Source organism: Poecilia formosa, unplaced genomic scaffold (assembly GCF_000485575.1).
Source record: "Poecilia formosa unplaced genomic scaffold, Poecilia_formosa-5.1.2 Scaffold129, whole genome shotgun sequence".
NCBI classification, from domain to species: Eukaryota; Metazoa; Chordata; class Actinopteri; order Cyprinodontiformes; family Poeciliidae; genus Poecilia; species Poecilia formosa.
In genome coordinates, this window is record NW_006800068.1 from 356923 (window position 1) to 375913 (window position 18991).

Sequence of the window (18991 nt, forward strand, 5' to 3'; positions counted from 1 at the left end):
TAGATATTGTTTTATGGCCTCAGCCTGCTTTAAAGTTCTCCTTGACCACCTGAGACATTTACAGAACAGCTGGATTTAGAGATTAAACACACACAAGTGGATCTTGTTTACCAATCAGAAAATCATTTGGGTTTTATTGAGGAGTCTCAATCACTTTTCAGATTTTTAAAGAATTGTAGTTCACAATTATTCACAATGTTTTGTTGGTTTATCACATAAAATAAAGAAAAAACATTTAAAAAAACAGAAAACTCGAACATTTCCAGGCACTTAAATACTGTGCGGAACCCCGTTGAGTAAAAAAATCGCACATAATGAAGAGTTCTTCTGTAACACAGCATGGCTTTGTAAACTGCGGCAATTTCTACAATTGTGAGCCGCAGCTTAACTGCTCTGAGTGATTATAGGACAAATTAAACTGTCAGTGTTGAAGGCACAGAATTAGATGCTTTTAAAGTGTTTTTTGCTGCATAGCTTAAAAGCTATCGCTTTGTGCTGTCGTTAAGTTACACAAATTGACATTTTTATTGGCCACGTAGAGCCGGTATGTGCAACATGCGTTCAGCCAGCGAGAGGAAGAGAGAGATGAGGAATGTATAAAACCGCGGTGACGTTTTTAAGGTTTTCTAAAGCATGTGTGTGGAGTAGAAGAGCTGATCTGCGGCGAACGGTGAACCCGGGTGGAGAACCGCTGCACCTGCTGAATATTTGATGGGTCCAAGTTGACTCCCTAACATATACCTGCAATTTTCCCGCTTAATGGGAAAGCGGAGGAACGTAACGGCTCAGAGCCCGGCGAGACGCGGCGAAGAAATTAAAATGATCTTTTGAACTCGAAGGCGCTCTTGTCTGTGCGTTTATCGTCGCGGACGTTCGGATAACAGTAATTAAAAGAAGGTGGGGAAGAAATCTGATAACAATTTAGCGGCCATAAAGAAAATCGAGGGAAATCTTTCCGCCGCTTAAGCAGCCTTCATTCATTATTCTGGCTTTACTCAAAGTAATTGTTCTTAAAAGTGATGTCCCCCCTGAGTCTCTTTGTCAGCGAAGTAAAATCATGATATCTCCCTTAATGTTGCTGCCTTGGGTTTGCTCAAGGCGCTTTTCCACTGGCTTTCGATGGCACGGCGGAGGGAAAGCAGGAATCATACATCGGGCATGATTAATGTACTGCTTCACATTTAATCAATGTGTGCTATGCATCATGTAATGCCGCTAAATAGCTGTTCTGTTTGTGTGTGACACAACATGATTAGGGCAAAACTGATATTCCCAGCAGGTATTTTCCTCTCCAGTCGAGTAGCTTGTGTTGCTGGTTTCATATTCTTTCCTTTCTGCCCTCCGTGGATTTAAAGGGAACCATTTTAAATCAGATTAATGCACCTTCTGAATCCCTCTTTGGAGATTCCTGATTAAATTTATGGAGTAGAAAAGTAAATGTTTCCTTTTTGTAAAACAAAAACAACAACAACAACAACAACAAAAAAAAGATACAAGTAAGGAAAAGTAGAAAGTAGGATTTAAAGTGAGTGAGATGGGAAAAAAGACACGACCAATGAAAAGGGACATAGAAAAAAACCCTGATTTACCAGAATACAGTCAGAAGTAAGTGGAATAATTCATATTCACTCAAAGGTAAAAGATATAACATTTAGGGCGAAGTTTTAACACTACAGAAATAATACTGTACAGTTATTAAAAAATGTTTAACTGGGGAATGTAAAGGAAGAAAAATGTGGATAAAAACAGATTATAAGAGGAGAAAAACTGCAAAATTAAAAGGAGGTTGTGCAGATAACAGCAGATATAAAACATGCCCGTCCTAAACCTGAATGTTATTGGTCAGTTTATTTTATTTGGCGGCGTGGCGCTCTTTCTGTAAGCTAAATGTGACGATGCAGTGAAGCTAGCTAAAAATGAATAAGCAGACTTGTAAGGGGGGTTGACTGAACCCCAGCTGAACCTTTTACAAGGTTGTTTTTTCTCCGTTTGGTAACTGAAGAGCTGACGGGACACCCCATAGCTTCTCCACTGACTGACCGTGACACCTGCCGCGCACTTCTCCAGCGTCACGCTAAGCTGAGAGAGTTAACAGCTAAATCCAGTCAAAATGTTTATCAAAAAAAGTAGAAATTAAGAAAACGTCGTCACTTCATCTCTTCCTCCTCTGGAAGTTTCAGATAAACCACCTGAACCTGGGAACCTCTGTCCTCTTCCTCCCATGGATCACATGGGTAGGCTTTGTTTTTCTGCCTTTATTATTTCATGTAATTTGCATAAGTGTGCATGTGTGCGTGTGTGTCTCATTGTGCGGGGCGCATCGGGCGTCGTGTGGATCAGATCTGCTGTTTCTATGTCATCTGCATCACTTTCCTGCATCATATTTGAGTGGGTTCGGTTTGTGCGGCTCATGCATGTTGGAGATGCGGCTGCGTTTGCTTATTTATTAGGTGCAATGATAGTTATGTGTGTAGCCTCAGATGATATCCTGCAGGTGCTCCTACACCCAGGATGGAGGAGTTGGTCAATAAAAGGAGCTTTCAGGTTCTGCAGCAGATTCATGGGTGAAGTAGGAGACATGATGTTAAAGTAGCCAGAGTTCCTCTGTATTAGAAGGTCGAAGTAAAAGGGAAAGAAACAAGCGAGAAAGTTTGAAATATGTTTGTTTTGTCAAAACAGGTCCAGGATCTCAATGAGACAACCTGTATAAATAAAGGTCAAATAAAATATATATGTTTTTCAAATCTTGTTCGACCTTGAAAGATACATTTCACAGTTATGAAACTTGGAAAATATTGCAATCAAATTTCACGTGTTGTTTGCCAGACGGGAAAATTAAGACGTGCGAAATCATAAAACATGCGATCTGAAATCCTTCACTCTTCAGCGAGAAAGTTTTATCCACGGAGACGGAAAACATCCGACAGCTGCCAATTTTCACAGAAGCGGATGTTCCAGAAAATATTCCACTGTCGGACCTCTTCTCCGAATCTAAGGGCCTCAGATAGAGAGTTAAATATTAATGCTCATGTCAAGAAAACCAGAAAGACAGAAGAAGGGTGGCAAGAAAGTTTTTTCAATCTTAAAAGAATACAGTGGCATCACGTTTGTATCACAAACAGGTTTATCGAATTTTTACTCAAAGTTGACATTATATTTGATGCATAAATGTAAAGAGCATCTCCTGCCTTTAGGATAGTTAAAGTTAGTGACTTCCTGCTTTTTGATGCATTTAAACCCAGAGTTCCTCTGAGTTTACAGCAGCTATTGAAATTCAGAGCACATCTGCATTCCTTTTTTAATAATAGTGTATAAAATCAATAAAGTGGTTTATAACCCTGTTGGATGGGAGTGGGATTTTACATGTAAATTACAGCTGGTAGTTGAGGCTGGTTTTACGTGCCGCCACCTCACTTAGGAGCGTCTCAGAGAAATGAAATGTGGAGGAATCTTGTCTCCAGGATTTAAGAAGGGATTGTGCTCCAAGCCATTTGTGGCCACAGTTATTAAGCAGCGCAGTATATCAACGCAAAGGAGGATAAACGGCATTCCTGCAGTGGCTGCTTTGCAAATTCACGCTTCCGGAGCTGCATTTTCTTTCAAATTTTACATATGATCCATGGAAAAAAATAAAAATAAGTGAATTCATTATAAAATCCATGCAAGTTTATGGACATTACGCAAAATTGACTTTTTTGAGAATTTTACTATGTTGTATTATTATTCCCTCAAACACTTTTGTTACTTTGACACCATCTAGCATGTTTGAGAAATCCTTGAATCTCCCGTAGCAACCAAAAGCACCCCCCCTATTTCCCTAAAGCTCCTCCTTGCAGCTTCATCTCCCCACTCCGCTCCTCCAGACTAGCAGCAGCAGCAAACACCTGGTGGAACTACTGAGCTTATCAAACAGCAACGCTCCAAGAAAACGGTTGTAAACTGCATCAATGGACGGCATGGAGAAGCATTGTTGAGATGACGACATGAATGGAGTGTCGGAAACGGTTCTTAAAGAGACAGAGGCCAATTTCAAGGCCAATTTATATATTTATATTCTTGATGAATACATTTTTATAAAAACTGAAGATAACCTAGTTACTGGGGTTATTAGAAACTAAAATAACACAGAGGTGCATGAAGGTGGCATCAAAATGCATATTTTTAGATTTCTTTGAACAAATGTAGCTGATCAGACATTTATTTTATCATCATGCTGCATTTTTCTCAGCACATTGAGAGTCAGGACAATTAAACACAGATGTATATATATATATTCCAATTATAGAGGATTATAGTGCAAAAAAGCAAATTTAGCAGAAGCAAAGAAGGATGTAGCTTCCTTGTTTCTTGAAATCCTGCCATGCAGAGTTATCATGGACACCTGAGGAACTGAAATGTACCAAATAAGACGTCAAATGTATCTTTTTTATGCATCAGTGTTTGATTTCAGAGCAAAAGCGTCGGGTTTATACCAAACAACGTTGACCAGTGAAGTACTTACTTTCTCCTCATAGTGAATGCACGATGCAGCCTCAGGACCGAGATACTTCACCAGACTAGAAAGCACAGCTGCTCTTCTTTCTCCAGCCTGCAAACAGAGAAAATCCCGGCTCAGCGTTGTACCAGCAGCGCTTAGCATTTAAAAGCAGAGCGGCATGCTGCTGAAATAATAATGCACATCCATGTTTTTCCCAGCTCAAAGAGGGTTTTTATTTTGTGAGGAGCCACAACATTGAGCATGAAACCAGGAGGAATGTAAGAGTGTGGAGGAATAAAGGAGAGGATGAAGGGACATGCAGTGCAGCGGGGATGAGGAATCAAAGCTGTAATTTAATGCTTCCTGCTGCTGCTGCCTTAGATGGACAGCTGTTTACTAAATGGCATTTCGGAGCACACTAAATTCATTTGTTTTGTTTACAATTGATTTTTTTGTTTCCAAATGATGTTTTCAATATGAATCTTTACAATGTATGTTTGCAGCTTGAAGCACTTTGTTTCAGCTGCCGCTAGTCTGAAGGAGCGGCAGCTGAAACAGCTTTAAAGCGCTTTATAAATAAAACTGGCTTGGATTTTACTATTTTACTAAGTCATCTGTATTTGAATGTACTCTGTTGGTCTATGATGCAGGAATAAAAACTTGCAGCCAGCCTTTTTGGATCTGGAGTGAATTTTTTGCCTCATATCTCAGTCAAAGTGGATTGAAAGCATTTGCTAAAAATTGTTATTCTTGCCCAGCTAACTTTAACTTTAACTGGGTTATTAATTTAATCTTTATCCAGCATTTTTATTAAACAGATGTTGTGCAGTGTTAATTTTAAAACCAAGGAGTCTGAATAAAAACACACTGCTCAGAATTGTCGAAAAACTGAAAAAAAAAATAGAATTGTGCATAATTATATTAGTAAAACACTTAAAATCCCGTTTAATTAATTAAAGTTTGTAGTAGTAATGAGACAATATGTGATAATTGGAGTGCTTTTAGTAGTAGAGATCCAGCTGCAGCTGCATGAAATCTGTAAACTTGCCCGTATATTTCATGTATCATCTTAGCGTTCCATCAGAAATTAGGTTGCAAACAAATTTCAGGCAAGACATGAGAGAGAAAATGTGGAAAAAATGGTAATAACAGAGCTGGAACTCACTCAGACAAATTTCAGACGGGTAAAAAAAGAGAGAGAAAGAAAATGAGAAAGTGGAGAGGAAAAGCATTTGAACCATCCAGCAAAACAATGTAAGCAAAACACAGCAAAGGAGAAAAATGAAACTCAAAGGAAGAAGATATAAACAACACAGTGAGATGCAGAAAAACTGCAGAAAGGATGAGCAAATTGGAAGAGCTGGGATGGAAAAACAGACAAACTGACAAAAGGAGTAGAGATAAGGCAACGTACACACAGCTCCTGACTTGTCTTATCTGTCTCTACTGGGTCTCTTTGTCTACGCCGTCTCCATGCTTATGACCTATTAATTTATCCCAAAGAAAAGGAGAAAATTAGGATGCCCTCTACGCTTTCTGAGAAAAACAAAAACAGAGCTGCCAGAGTTTAGAGCAGAAGTAAACGCAGGTGGGGGAGCATCAGATGTTCATCCACCGTTTTAAATTAGAAATGTTTATTGAAATCCTTGTTGGAACATGAGAAAAGGAAAGAGGGTTACATAACGCCGCCGTGCGAAGCAGGAAAGGCACACTGATTTAAAATGAACCTGATTGGCTCTTGTTTTGTTAAACGCAGGTCACCTCACGCCTCGTTAAGCGAGCAAAGCTTACAGACGATAAAAGAAGGGCTAAAGCGTGGGCTTACATGCTCAAAACATAAATAGAACATTTTCACGGCACAAAAAGCAAAACTGAAACGTAAAAATGTATGTCACATGGGCCAAACAAAGGGAACAAAAACTCAAATCAAACAAATAGTTAAAGTTTTTTGGTTCTTTTGGTTTTGGATTTTGAAGACCTGAAACATAAAATGGGCGTCTTATTTTGAAATTCTTTTGGGCTCAGTATAACAAATTTATCCTCAGTTATAAGAGCAGAAGTTGGGATCATTTTACTTTTAAAAAATGATGATGGGGATAATTTCATCCTGATTTAAAAATAAAAAGTCAGCTTGGATGTGCCAGGTTTCTCATTCCCAAACTGCTTTTGGGGGCCACACAAACTGAGTCGAAGGGCCACAAATGGCCCCCAACCCACACTTTTAACACCACAGCTTTAGAACACCATAAAAACCAAATCAGCTTTTTGCATAGTGTCAAATTACAATGTGAAAATATGTTAAATATGTCATGCTCATCGTATTCTGATTGATTCTTTCCCTCATCGACATTCAGAACAATAATTCAAAAGTTTAAACAGCTGCTGGAAGAGGACTCCGGGTTTTCCTGGCAGAGGTTAAATAATCGCCGGAGAAAGCAAAACGAGGCACCTAGACAGTCACTATGTCTCCATGGCAACCACTTAACTCCAGCTCTTCAGGGCACAACTCTACCAATTTACAGCCGAGACCAGATATGTACCTGGTGTATACATCTAAAACGAAAATACATGCATTTATTTTCCTTATCGTTTGAAATTAAATCCGAACCAACATCAGTTAGGATTAACTGGATTATATTTAGCTGCTAAGTACAAGAATAGCAATGGACAGGATTTATTTTTAACTTACAATTAAACAATTTAAGAACAAATGAGCCTCTGGCCACCATGCCCTGTCAGTTTTAAAATAATTAGTGGTTTTAACCGTGCGCAATTTAAAGAAAAATGACGGTCATTTCCTCTGGCCGTCACTGCTACAGGAAATGATGGCCGGAAAATTGAGTTTGAAATATTTTTTTAAAAGCAATTGAATTTTATTCTCACCTTTTTGTACCAGATTTAATGCATCTACGCAATTATAATAATGGAAAAAGTCAAACATATTTCCATAGTATTTACTCTAAGAACTGAAATAGCTTTCAGGTTTTCGGGAGAAGAAGTGATTTCAGAAATACATGCATCCAAAACAACATGATTATGAGGTTAAACTTGTGTTAAAAATCATTTTCCAGAAACTGGTCACCCATTTTTACAACAATTCTTATCATATTTGGAATAAATGTTGAGTTATACAATTAAATATTTACTCCTAAAGCGGTTCTAGGTTCAAATCCTGGTTTGGAGTCTCTCTTGATACTCCAGCTTCCTCTCTGGGATAGATTTATTAGTTTAAAGTTTGTTAAAACTAGTCATAAAAAGGTCTCTGTCATTTTAATTCCACCAGAGCAAACCAGTATCCAGCAATCTAAAACTCCTGCCGTGGGAATTAATGTAGGGCATGAGGGTCCAAATGAAAAATGGCATATCCTATCAACAACTGCATCTTATTTAAACAGCACATACTGTGCATAATTGTTACCCTTATGCCCGCTTGCATCACACGCTACCACATTTTCTCTGTGTTCAGAAGCAGAGCGGCAAGTGGAGGTTAATTATTAAGAACCTTTTGCTGCTCGTCTCTGCAGGGTGACAGCTACTACAGCTGCAGAGCTTTAAAGCAAGGCAGGAAAACGACCTAAATTGCAAAACAACACCAGACACAATGTTGGGTTTTGACATTTTTTTCCCTACCTGAGTTACAGAAAAAAAAAGTACTAGAAAAGGGAAAAGAAGGTAAAGGAATTATATTCTTGTTGGCTATGAGTGCAAAAAAGGTTCCTGGTGAAGATTTGAAACACTTACAGCTGTTTGAAAATATTAAGATTGTATTTACCCCTAAAAAATGAAGCAGAATATAATCATTCCTATGAAATATGGTTTTTGTGAAGAAGGAACATTTTCACCTGGAGATAAAAAAAGAAAAAAGTACAAAAGGTCACTGGCAGCAACAGCTCCATCAGTGACTTGCAGTGTTTTCACTCCTGCTAGTCCGGCAGACTTGATTCAATTGGGGACAGAAATTGCAACATTTGTTACATTTTCAGCTGGTGCAGTTTGCTTTCACACTGCACTGGGTCAAACCAACCAAACCTTTTGAAAAACCTGTTCACCTCCTCACCTGTGGGGGCGCTGCGTCAAGAACCACTGAAGGAAATGACACAAAACCTCAGGAGAAAACACCAACCGCAACTGGCTTCTTTGCAAATTGTCTTTTTTGCAAACTGTCTTCTTTTTCCCCGAACCAGAGTTAGATCTTTTGGTCCACATCAGAGTTTGATTATGCATTCACACCTCCCCAAATGAACCAGACTTTCTAGGTAAACGAACTAGAATCGGATTAAAGCAGATTAAACAGGGCTGGTGTGAATGCACACTTAATTTAGAAAAGAGACGGGACTAAACACAAATAGGCTGAGCCAGGAGCTCAACAAGTGGACTTAGATGATGGCTGTAACAGTTATGTCAAAGACATCTTCTGTGAAAGAGAGACAGTTAAATACAGGAGCAGTCTTTTAGGAAAGAGACGCAGCTAAAAAACAAAAGCTCTGAGCTAAGTGTACTTTCTAAAACCAGAGTACAAGAATTAACGCCAAAGGTTTAATCACCAGGAGGAGACGCTGTTAAACAAGAGCAACTGACCTGCTAGCAACAGAGAATACCTTCACTATTGTCTTAATGCAGGAAAAAGACATAACTAAACACAAAAACATGGAGTTAGGTGTACTTTCTATGCTATTTTAGCACTGCAAAAAAAGGTAATGTCAACAATAGCTTTGTCATTTATTGATTGAAAAGACCTGGCTAATCAGAAAAACTGAGCTGGACAAAAACAAAAAGTGCTTGAAAGTAAAGAGAAAAGAGATTCAGTTAAAAAACAAAAGCACTGAGACAAGTGTACTTTCTACTTGAAAGAAAAACACAAAAACTAGCACCACCAAAAGCTCCATGAAAGGCTTCATCCCAAAAAGGAGACCTGGCTGAACAAGAACACTGAGTTGGTAACAACAGAGACTCATTGACTTTACACTGGAAAGACATACAGCTACACACAATAACACGGAGTCAGGTGTACTTTCTTTTGGAATAAAAAAAACACACTTGCAACAATAGAGTTGTCATTTACTTTGTCTAGGAAAGAAACCTCACTAATCAGAAAAACTACTCGAAGGTGCTGGCAGTACAATGTCCACTAATGATTTTTTTCCTGGAGTAATCTTAAAATCTTTTCCTTCACCTCACATCCAGAGCAAACATAAAGCCACATCTTCATTTTCCAGCCAATTAACACCTAATGAACTAAAAGCACCAGATGTGCATTGCACAGGGCACTTAGACATAAATGTCCCTCACACTGGGTTTTGTTTTGAGCCACTTAAAAATGCTTTTATCTGCTATATTTTATGAAGTAATAGCCATTGCGAGCTGGCAGCAGCATCCACCCCTCCAACCGCCTCATTCCTGGATGCAATTTTCTTAATGCTGCACTCAAGTAATATTGTTATTATGACAAGACACAAAGCTCTGCCTTTGTCTCCACACACAATGGAAATCTGCGCCAACCCTCAACATGCAGTCACAATCGAATGAACCTCTCTGCAATGCTAATGTGGCCTGTTATTTTTAGAGGAAATGGGGAATAAATGAATGTTTGAAAACATTTTAGTTTTCGTGACCGATATTTGAGCCTTTTATACCCACAATGAATACATCTCGCTTTCCTCATTTCACCATTAGCAGGCTCCATGACTTCACATGAGATCATGCTGAATTCAAATCAAATATCAAACACGGCAGCGGCTGCTGCACGCAGCATGAGAGCTCTGCTAAGATAAACACAGGTTCGTAATAATCTGATTAGACCGGCCTCAGCCCCTATTGACTTTACCTCTCTGGTGCTCCAAAGAGTCGCCTGCTGGCCGGAAATGAAGCCCACCAGAGCCGGGTTCCCACGCGGGCTGGTGGCGTCGAAGGTGACACAGAACGGACAGTCGGTGGAAGATCCTGCCACGATTTCTCCGGAGAAACCCTTCTCCTTCCAGAAGGCCTGCAGGAAGACAGAGACGTTCCGGCTCCATCAGCGGTTTGCCGTTAAATTCAAGTCAACAGTAAAAATCCCGAATGAGATGCTAAATGGGCATCCAATTTTGAGAACAAAGACAATAATGAAAAGAAGAGTTTCTTTGATTTTCAGCAGGGGAGCATGAAGTGGATCCGCTCAGAGGCAGAATTGTTTAAGCTGACAACGCGGGGGCCACATTCTGATGACTAATTTTTCTGCTAATTCTTACTAGATTGCTTCATTTCTTGCTGAATTTACAGTAGTGGTTTATTTACAGGTGTGGAAACAATAACCCACTTATTCCTCTCAGTCAGTAGGTCAGTTTACGTCCAGACGGGCCTTCAGCACCAGTTAAAAAAGAAGAAGGGAAGAAAAACTGTGGATACTAGTACTTCACTGATTTGATGTTTCTTTAACCAAATTTAGTTTTATTTTCTGTTGATGTTGTGAAGCACTGTGGTCAGCAGGTTGTTGTAAACGTGATGCATATGTAGCAGGGTTTTGTGTACGTTTGTAACTGTTATTATTAATGTTGCACATTTTAGCTATGTTTAATTTGTTCTGTTGCTCTGTAGTTTGTTGAGGGTTAAGGAAGTTAACCTGCTGGACCTGAGACGAACATAAAAGGGTCAGACAAACTTTCACTTCACTTCCTTGTTTGACTAAAACATTTTGGTTCAGATGATGATTTAATGTTATAAATATGACCAAGGGGCCACCAGACATTCACATTATATTCCTAACATATTCATTACTGTGTTGACAGTGTAAAACTTCATCATCCAGCCTGAACATTTTACAAATTCTTGATCTCCAAAGTTGAGATCTGTATTTTTTAAATGCTGTTGCAAACTAAGGAATTCACATTCTGCCTCAAGCACAAACTTTTTTCACTGTAGTTTTCTGTGATTTGCACAAAGAAATCTGAAAAGTGTGGCGTGCACATGAACCTGCAAGTATATAGAGGCAAGTGTTCACCTCCAGTTCTTTGAAAAATACCTCCAGGTCTATCAGACAGCATGGAAAGCATCTGTGAGCAGGAATTTTCAAGTTTTGCTAAAGATTCCCACTGGATTTGGGTCTGGACTTTGACTAGGCCACTATAACACACTCTGGCCCAGTCTCCACTCTTGTGCAGGCTCAGTTTTTCTTCCAGAACTATCCTGTTTCTAACTCCATCGTAAACCATCGTACGCAGAATTAATCTTCTGATCCAAACAGTATTTTGCATGAAAGCCAAAACTTTTTGATTTTGATCTCATCTGACCAGAGCACCTTCTTCCGAATGTCTGTGTCGACTCCAGAGTTTTAGTCCTGGAGTGTTTGACTTTCAGCTGTCTAATACTCTCCCCCCTAAGCTGTGGATCTGCAGCTTACCAAAGTCCTTCTCGCAGCTTCCTGGCTGATTAATTTTAAAGAGGTGTAAGCATGTGGGTTAAGGTGGACGGCCATGTCTTGATATAGTTGTGCCATCAAACGCTGGACTGAACGGAGCTCTGCACATTTTTTAAAGCTTTGAATAATATGTGTTGTTCCGTCACATAATGTTCCTATAAAAAACAGTTTGTGGTTTTAATATAAGAAAATGTAAAAACTGTTTTGCCAGGCATCTCTAGCTGCAATAAAACTAAACCCAACAGTGAATGCTCCTTATGACTGTGTGTTTTTGTTTTTTCAAACATTGCAATAAACAGCAGCATCACAGTTTCATGTTTCATTCCAGTGAGTGACTTGTAAACATCTTTATTAGGATCCCTGTTTTATTTTCTGAACAAATGAATCAAACTCTGAATTCACAGGCGTTGATTCGAGTCAGGCAATGTCACGCTGAAGTGAGACATGCATGACAAGAAGGTGTTTATTTTTGGTTGCAGATGGGAAATTGGCAGCTGGAACAGATTTATTCTCCATATTAATATGAAACCGCACACAGGAAATCGGGACATTTATTTTCCTGGAAGCTCGAAAAAGAAGGGCAAAGAATGCAGTTGTTCATGGAGAGTTGACAAGAGCATCCTGGGCTACTTACATAACGTTAAAAAAAAATGCTGTAGAAATAAACCAGATTTGATTTGTATGTGCAATGTAACATTTTTTAAAAATCTTTTTAATCATTAGCATTTTCCTGTTAGTGTTTTACTCCAGGGGTGTCAAACTCATTAGGCTCTTAAAGGGCCGGTCGTGCCAGAATGCATTGATAAAACCTGTTCACATTTTTAAATTCTTACAATTAAATCATTACTGAACATCTTTTCAGTCCCTCCAGGAATTTGTGATACTTTTTGTGATTTTTTTGCAAGAACAACCAAAGTGTTTGTGGTACTAATTTGGTAATATTTGAACTTATTTATGACGGTAAATGTGACTTTTTATTACTCGCTGTATATAGATCATAGACCATAATTTGACATCAATTAAGGCTGAGGCAGCTACAAGTAAAGTTTTTGACAATTTTTGAGAAAAATCTGCAATAACTTATGTATTAGTGCAAAAAAGTCCAGGAATGTCTTGATTTTGCATAATAACTATCAAGAAACAGGAAGGGCTGATTGATATAATTTGGCAGTAAGCATTTAAAAAATTTATTAATTTGATTGAAAACATAATACTTGAGCACATTTAGTGTTTAGAATCCACATAAAAAGCCACTGCAGGCCAGATTTGGCCCACAAGCCTTGAGTTTGTTTTATTCTATCCACAGCAGAAAAGTTGTTCATCTTTTGCCATTTTTGCAGAAAGTAAAAAACAACAGACTTTGGTACCATATTCCACAGGTGGGGGCAATGCTACTTCAGAACAGATGTGATGGGAGGAACCCGGCAGAAGTGAGCTGAAATGACACGAGGACTGATCTGCAAAAAGGCAGAGGGGCCGGATAAGACGACTGACGAGGCTGATCCAGATGAGTGACAGGCCTCTGAGCTGTTTGGGGGTGGGATGGTGTCAACCTGTCAGCTTAATTAGTCACCGTGTTTGTCTGGAAGGATCATGGCTACATCCTTCAGCACAACCAGCAAATGTTGTGCAAATGTTCTCATGAAAAAATAAGAGTTTGGCTCCCTTTGCATATGCTATTTGTAGCCTGCAGGCGACCTCATGTAATGATAGGAGCCTTAAATGTAGCAACAACAGAGGCTTTTGCGCAGGACAAACTGATTTGAATCTGCACCAAATAACACTTACATCACATTACATTATTTAGGCCTTTATTCATTCCGGTTAGGGTTATATAAACATCTGTACTTTGGCCAGAGGGGAGAACGCAGGCCATGTGTTCGCACAAGTTCAGCCGTTCAACACAAACTTCTTACTGTGACAATTTTTATTGTTTTCAGATTACTGTGCAGTAGGATTAATTCTACAATCATTTGACAGCAGAAACTCGTTTTAAATGAATTTTTCCATTGCAAACATTGATGGGACAATATTAATATAGGGTTAGACCATCATCAGTACAAGTGAAGCTGTAAAAAATACAGTTTAAAACACTATTCTTCAAATTAGGAGACTGATCTGCTCATTTTATTTGGTGTTTTCTTTGCTTTGCATCAGAATAACCTCACATGCAAAGAATGAGTCCTGGACTTTAAGGACAATGTTTTGGGTCACCAAGAACTTCAAAGTAAGAGCTTCTGCTGCACCAAAACTGTTTTTCAGGACATTAAAACCTTTTTCTCGACAGCTTCTAGTGAGCAACAAGACCAACTGTGCCCCGATTTTCCAATCTCAAGGTCAAACCATGCAACATTTGGACCTGCAAGCAGGAAACATCAGATTCACCCAAATCCAACATACTGTCAACTTAAAAGCTTTAATTTTAGACAAAATTAGATCATTTTCAGTCACGATTTGATCCAGACATTGATATCCAGCATGTAAGATTATCCAATTTACAAATTAAGTCCTTATTCCTAAATTACGAATTCATAAATTATGAATAAGGATCAACCCTGGAAATTTGATGCATTTACTAATCATTAACTATCCTGTTTGCTATATAAAACGTTAGTAGCATATAAGCACAAAACTTTTCCACAAATCCAAGCAGTGTTTGTGCTAAAGCCAAATATGTATATCAGTTTTTTCACATCATATTTAGCTCAGTTTTTATTTTTATCCCTAGCAGAAAGCCTTACGTTAGTCAATGAAGCATGAAATCACTGAGTCCATTAATGTCCGATAAGGTACGACGACGGTAAACACGCTCTCACAAGCTTTTTGTGTTGAGGAACTGTTTATTTGGCTTTAAATATTCAATCTTGTTCCTATTTTATTCCACTGTCAGGCCGTTCTGTTCAGGCTAAATTCTGAGAAAATTATCGAAGGCCAAAGTAGAGGGAATAAAGAGATCGGTAATACAGTGAAGAAATATCCACAACACATAATGTGACAGTCCTGTCAGGATCTAAATGTGAGAGTAGGAGGTTAAATCAATAACAGCAACATGTTTTTCAGCTTTAGTTACACTTATTCACCAGACAAATGCAGCAAGCTGCCTTTATGTTTCCCATCTTTCACAGATTTTAGCTAAAGGAATTGTAAATCATAATGTTATTATAACCATATCATGATGTTTAGACTGAAGCACACCAGTGAGATTGGTTTATATAATTTTCAGTTCTTCTTAACAAGCAAAGAAATGGTAAAAAAAAAAAAAAAAAAAAAAAAGAACAGTAGTAGAAATGATTTGTTCCTGGAATAAAGCAGAAAAAAAGTGTAATTTATTTTTTTTTGACACATAAAAAAAAAGTCTGCCAACATTATATTTACTGACTTAATATGTAAACAACTGAAAATCAACTGGAAAGTCGAGGTTAATTGTTGTTTGTCCTCAACAAGCATAAAAAACTTATGTGTTTTTTCTGGCTGCATAGCCATTTTTATGCAGTTTATTGCCATATTTACATTGTTTATTGTGTTTTCTGAAACTGCACTATGTAACCTTAAGTTGTTATAAAAGTATCGAATGCAACAAAGAAATTTAGCTTGGTAGTTTAACACCTTGAAACTGGGACTCTGTCTCTTTAAAAACTCCTGATTTTTTGAAACTCCGCCTTCAGGAAGTCATCGGAGCGTCGCTCCTCTATTAACCCTTTAAAGTTTTTACCAGCGTTTCACTGAGAAGCAGCTCGTAGTGATGCGCTGTTCCACCAGGTGTTTGCTAATTGCTGCTGGCTAGTCTGTAGGAGCAGAGTGGGGAAGCTATGGCTTGGAAACTGCAGGAGGAGCTGCGTCTTGAAGGCGGGGCTAGCTCCACCCACAACTGGATAGTTGCCATGGAGATTAAAAGATTTCTTAGACTTGAGAATCAAGGCAACACTTCAGGTATGTTTTTGACGAGGGGACAAAATTAAGCATGGTGTAAAGCTAAAAAAAAAAAAGTCAGTTTTACATAACACTGTCCCTTTAAGTATACATAATCTGCAGTGCCTGGAATATTTCAAAAATATTGTAACTCCTAATTGAATAAAGCTCCAAAGGAGGGATACCTGTGACCACACGATACAAAATCCATCAAATATACCAGCAATTGTGGAGGCGAATGTCTCCAATCTGCTTTATAGGATTCCTTTTCTATGTTCAGGCCCTATTAAACTACATGAAGATGACTCCATCGCTACCGGCATTGCCTCGGTAAATAGCCTACCACTTGGAGGGGGGGAGGGGGGCATTGTCACTGGTAATTGAAGAGACAGATGCCTTCGCCTGCCTGAGAAACCCTCCATGGACTCAGACCGTGAGAGGGACAAGCTGGTGCCTCAAAGATTGCACCCAATGGGGGGATAAAACTAATCAAGAATGCAGACTGAAATATTTATGCTGATAATGCAAAATCCTTCAGCTTGGCAAGATGATGGGGCAAAAGTGTTCCTGCGCGCCGAACAAACGAGGACGTCATCCTAAAGAGGACTCTGCTGCCATCTGTTATCATGGCGTCTCCGGCTTCCTCCGGTTATAGGTTTTCACACGAGAGTAATTCTTAGCCACTCTCTGAGATGTTCCCGCCAGGGAGACGGGAAGCAAGATGGCAGTTTAGTGCACTAAACTCACTCCTCCGCTCACATCAGCAGGGACTGCTGGTGGTTCTTGATGTCATTTTAATGGAGCCGCTTGTATTCTCCAGAGCGCGCTCCTCTCAAGCCGCTTCCAGTCAAAACACCGGCGCCGTTCGGAAATGCCTCCCTGAAAATGGTCTGAAAAATAAAAAGAATAGGCGCTGCGATGAAATACTCCTGCAAGCTGAGACCCTTGGTGGCCACTGCAAGCAGCGATTTCTGTTTCAGTCTCCAGCGAAAACAAGGACTTGAAAGAAGGTTGGATTTTAGATCTGAAAGCTTATAACTGTTGGAAATTAAAAAATTTTCACAGTACAATGTGAGGAATAAATGAAATAAACATACTTGAGTTCAAAACATATAATAATTACAACTTTGTGAAATAAAAGAGAATGGGAAGTGGAGTGTGTTCTCATGTTTGTAAATTTAAATGTTCACAAAACAGAAACCTCTCTGCATGTGACTTTAAAGTTAAAAGTAGAGACTTTGGTCACCGTCCAATAGCATTAAGGCATAAAATCTGTGCCAATCACTGCAGCAAATCAGAAGAGACATTGATGCTCCGCATTTAAACCCCCCGAAAAGGCATCCAAGGGCAAATTAAAGGATGGAGAATGGAAGCACTTAACATTTATTTTTTATTGCAGAATAGTTACTGCATGGTTTTAAATGTACATATTTGTGTGATAGAGAAGCTACACAATTTTAGGGCAGATTTTTAATTAGGAAAAACTCAAAAATGAGTTTTTAATTTTGAAGATTGCATTAAATAAAAAAAAAGAAAAAAGGATTTCTAGAAATAAAACTGAAATTGTGATTTTGCTGTTTGTGGAAAAAAAGGGAATAAGTCTTTAGTGAATAAACAGTCAGTCTGAACCTGACTGTTTATTCAGACATTTTAAAGAAAGTTTCCTTTCTTACATAACATCTGGTTCATTCAGGCTGCAGGAAAGAGCAGGATTTAAACAGACAACAGGAAGTGACAAAAATATATTATTTTTTCACAATATTCTTTTTTTTTTTTGCTCTACTTTAGATGCATGTAAAATTAGATCCGCTTGTTTATCTGACCAGAATTAACAGCTTTGGTTATCGTTAGCTCGGTAAAGAGGGAACATGGTGTTCTCATCTTGAAGCTGCATGTGATAAACAACCAATAAATTCAACATATAATAGCAAACGGTTGTGAGGATGGAGTTAATTATCCTGAATTATTCTGAATTTCCCTTCAGTGGGACAATAAAGGCCATTTCTATTCTAATTAGAAAACTACTAAATCAACTGCAGCACAGCATTAGGCATCTCAAAGAGAAAAGGACTGGATGTACTGTAGGAGACAGATAAGCATATCATAATGAAGATAAGATTGTTTTGTGACTTCCTTGAGACTTTAAAGAGCACTTTCAAGTTCCCCTCAGTGAAGTGGCTTGCATCTTCTTACATAATTAATACAAAACTACAGAAGAAGAAAGCAGCAACGAAGTTAAGGATCCATATAGAAGACTCTCTTCCTTTAAGATGGAAAATAAATTCCTCTTATTTTTCACATGCAGGCAGCAGAGAGTGACAGAAAACATGGAGGGCAAGGGAAATTGAACAAAACAAGCACCTCACAGTGGCGTATTGAACCGTGGAAGCTGCTGTCATGTCGGATGTGGCCCAGCCGTCAGGCCAGCAGGGTGCCATGTCTGCTGCTTTTTTTAATCATTCTTTCAGCTTCATTTAAAAGTTTTTTCCCTCCTCATTTTTTCCCCCCCCGCAACACTTCAGCCAAGTATTTTCCATCCTCCAGAGGAGAGCGTACCCTATACTTTACCTTTGTGACCTTAATTTGAGGTTTGCGAGGCCTGCCCCCCCTCAGGCTGCAACGCACAGCTGTAATTAGTATAAAGTGAGCTCTTCAGTCATGCATGAAAGCGGCGACTCCACGCAGACACGCAGGAAGAGGAGCAGAGCTTCATCTGAGCCACACTGTCAATCAGCCAACAATATTTTACGTGTTCCTGCAAATCTAAATGCGCCCCGCTGTGCCGCCGAGGCGCAGATCTAATAAATGTTTGCATGAGCACTAATGATCCTGCATTCATTACAGCTGGCAAATTTAATCTACTAACAAGGTGCATTCTGGTAATTAATGGTGTGGTTGGAAAGGACAAAATGAAGATGAAAGAAAATACATCTCAGATGCTGTGCAAAGTCTCTGGCTCTGCATTTATTTGCGGTTTGAAGCTCAAGCTTCCAAAGCTCGTTTTTGCATATGGAGAATTTAATTTTAGGGAGAAATGTAAACACTTTTCAGTGTTATATAAGGGTGTTAATGAAAACTGACTGCAAACTTGCAACACAACCAGCCAAGTATCCTTCTGGGTCTCCAATAAGTTTATGTTAAACTTGACCCTCATTTAGGTCATGTAGAACTTGCAATGCAATTTTGAAAATAAATCACACATACAACGGTGT

General features: G+C 38.9%; 1 protein-coding gene across 2 annotated transcripts in view; it reads right to left on the minus strand.

Annotated features, from left to right (window-relative positions):
* LOC103144561 (probable flavin-containing monoamine oxidase A) overlaps positions 1 to 18991 on the minus strand; it is a 66604-nt gene that overhangs the window by 15622 nt on the left and 31991 nt on the right. For both annotated transcript variants that reach the window (XM_016676171.1, XM_007561608.2), the window contains exons 9-10: positions 10302 to 10460; positions 4502 to 4588 (exon numbers count right to left, since the gene is read on the minus strand). In XM_016676171.1, coding sequence (XP_016531657.1) covers positions 4502 to 4588; positions 10302 to 10460 — 246 coding nt within the window. The remainder of the gene's footprint in view (positions 1 to 4501; positions 4589 to 10301; positions 10461 to 18991) is intronic.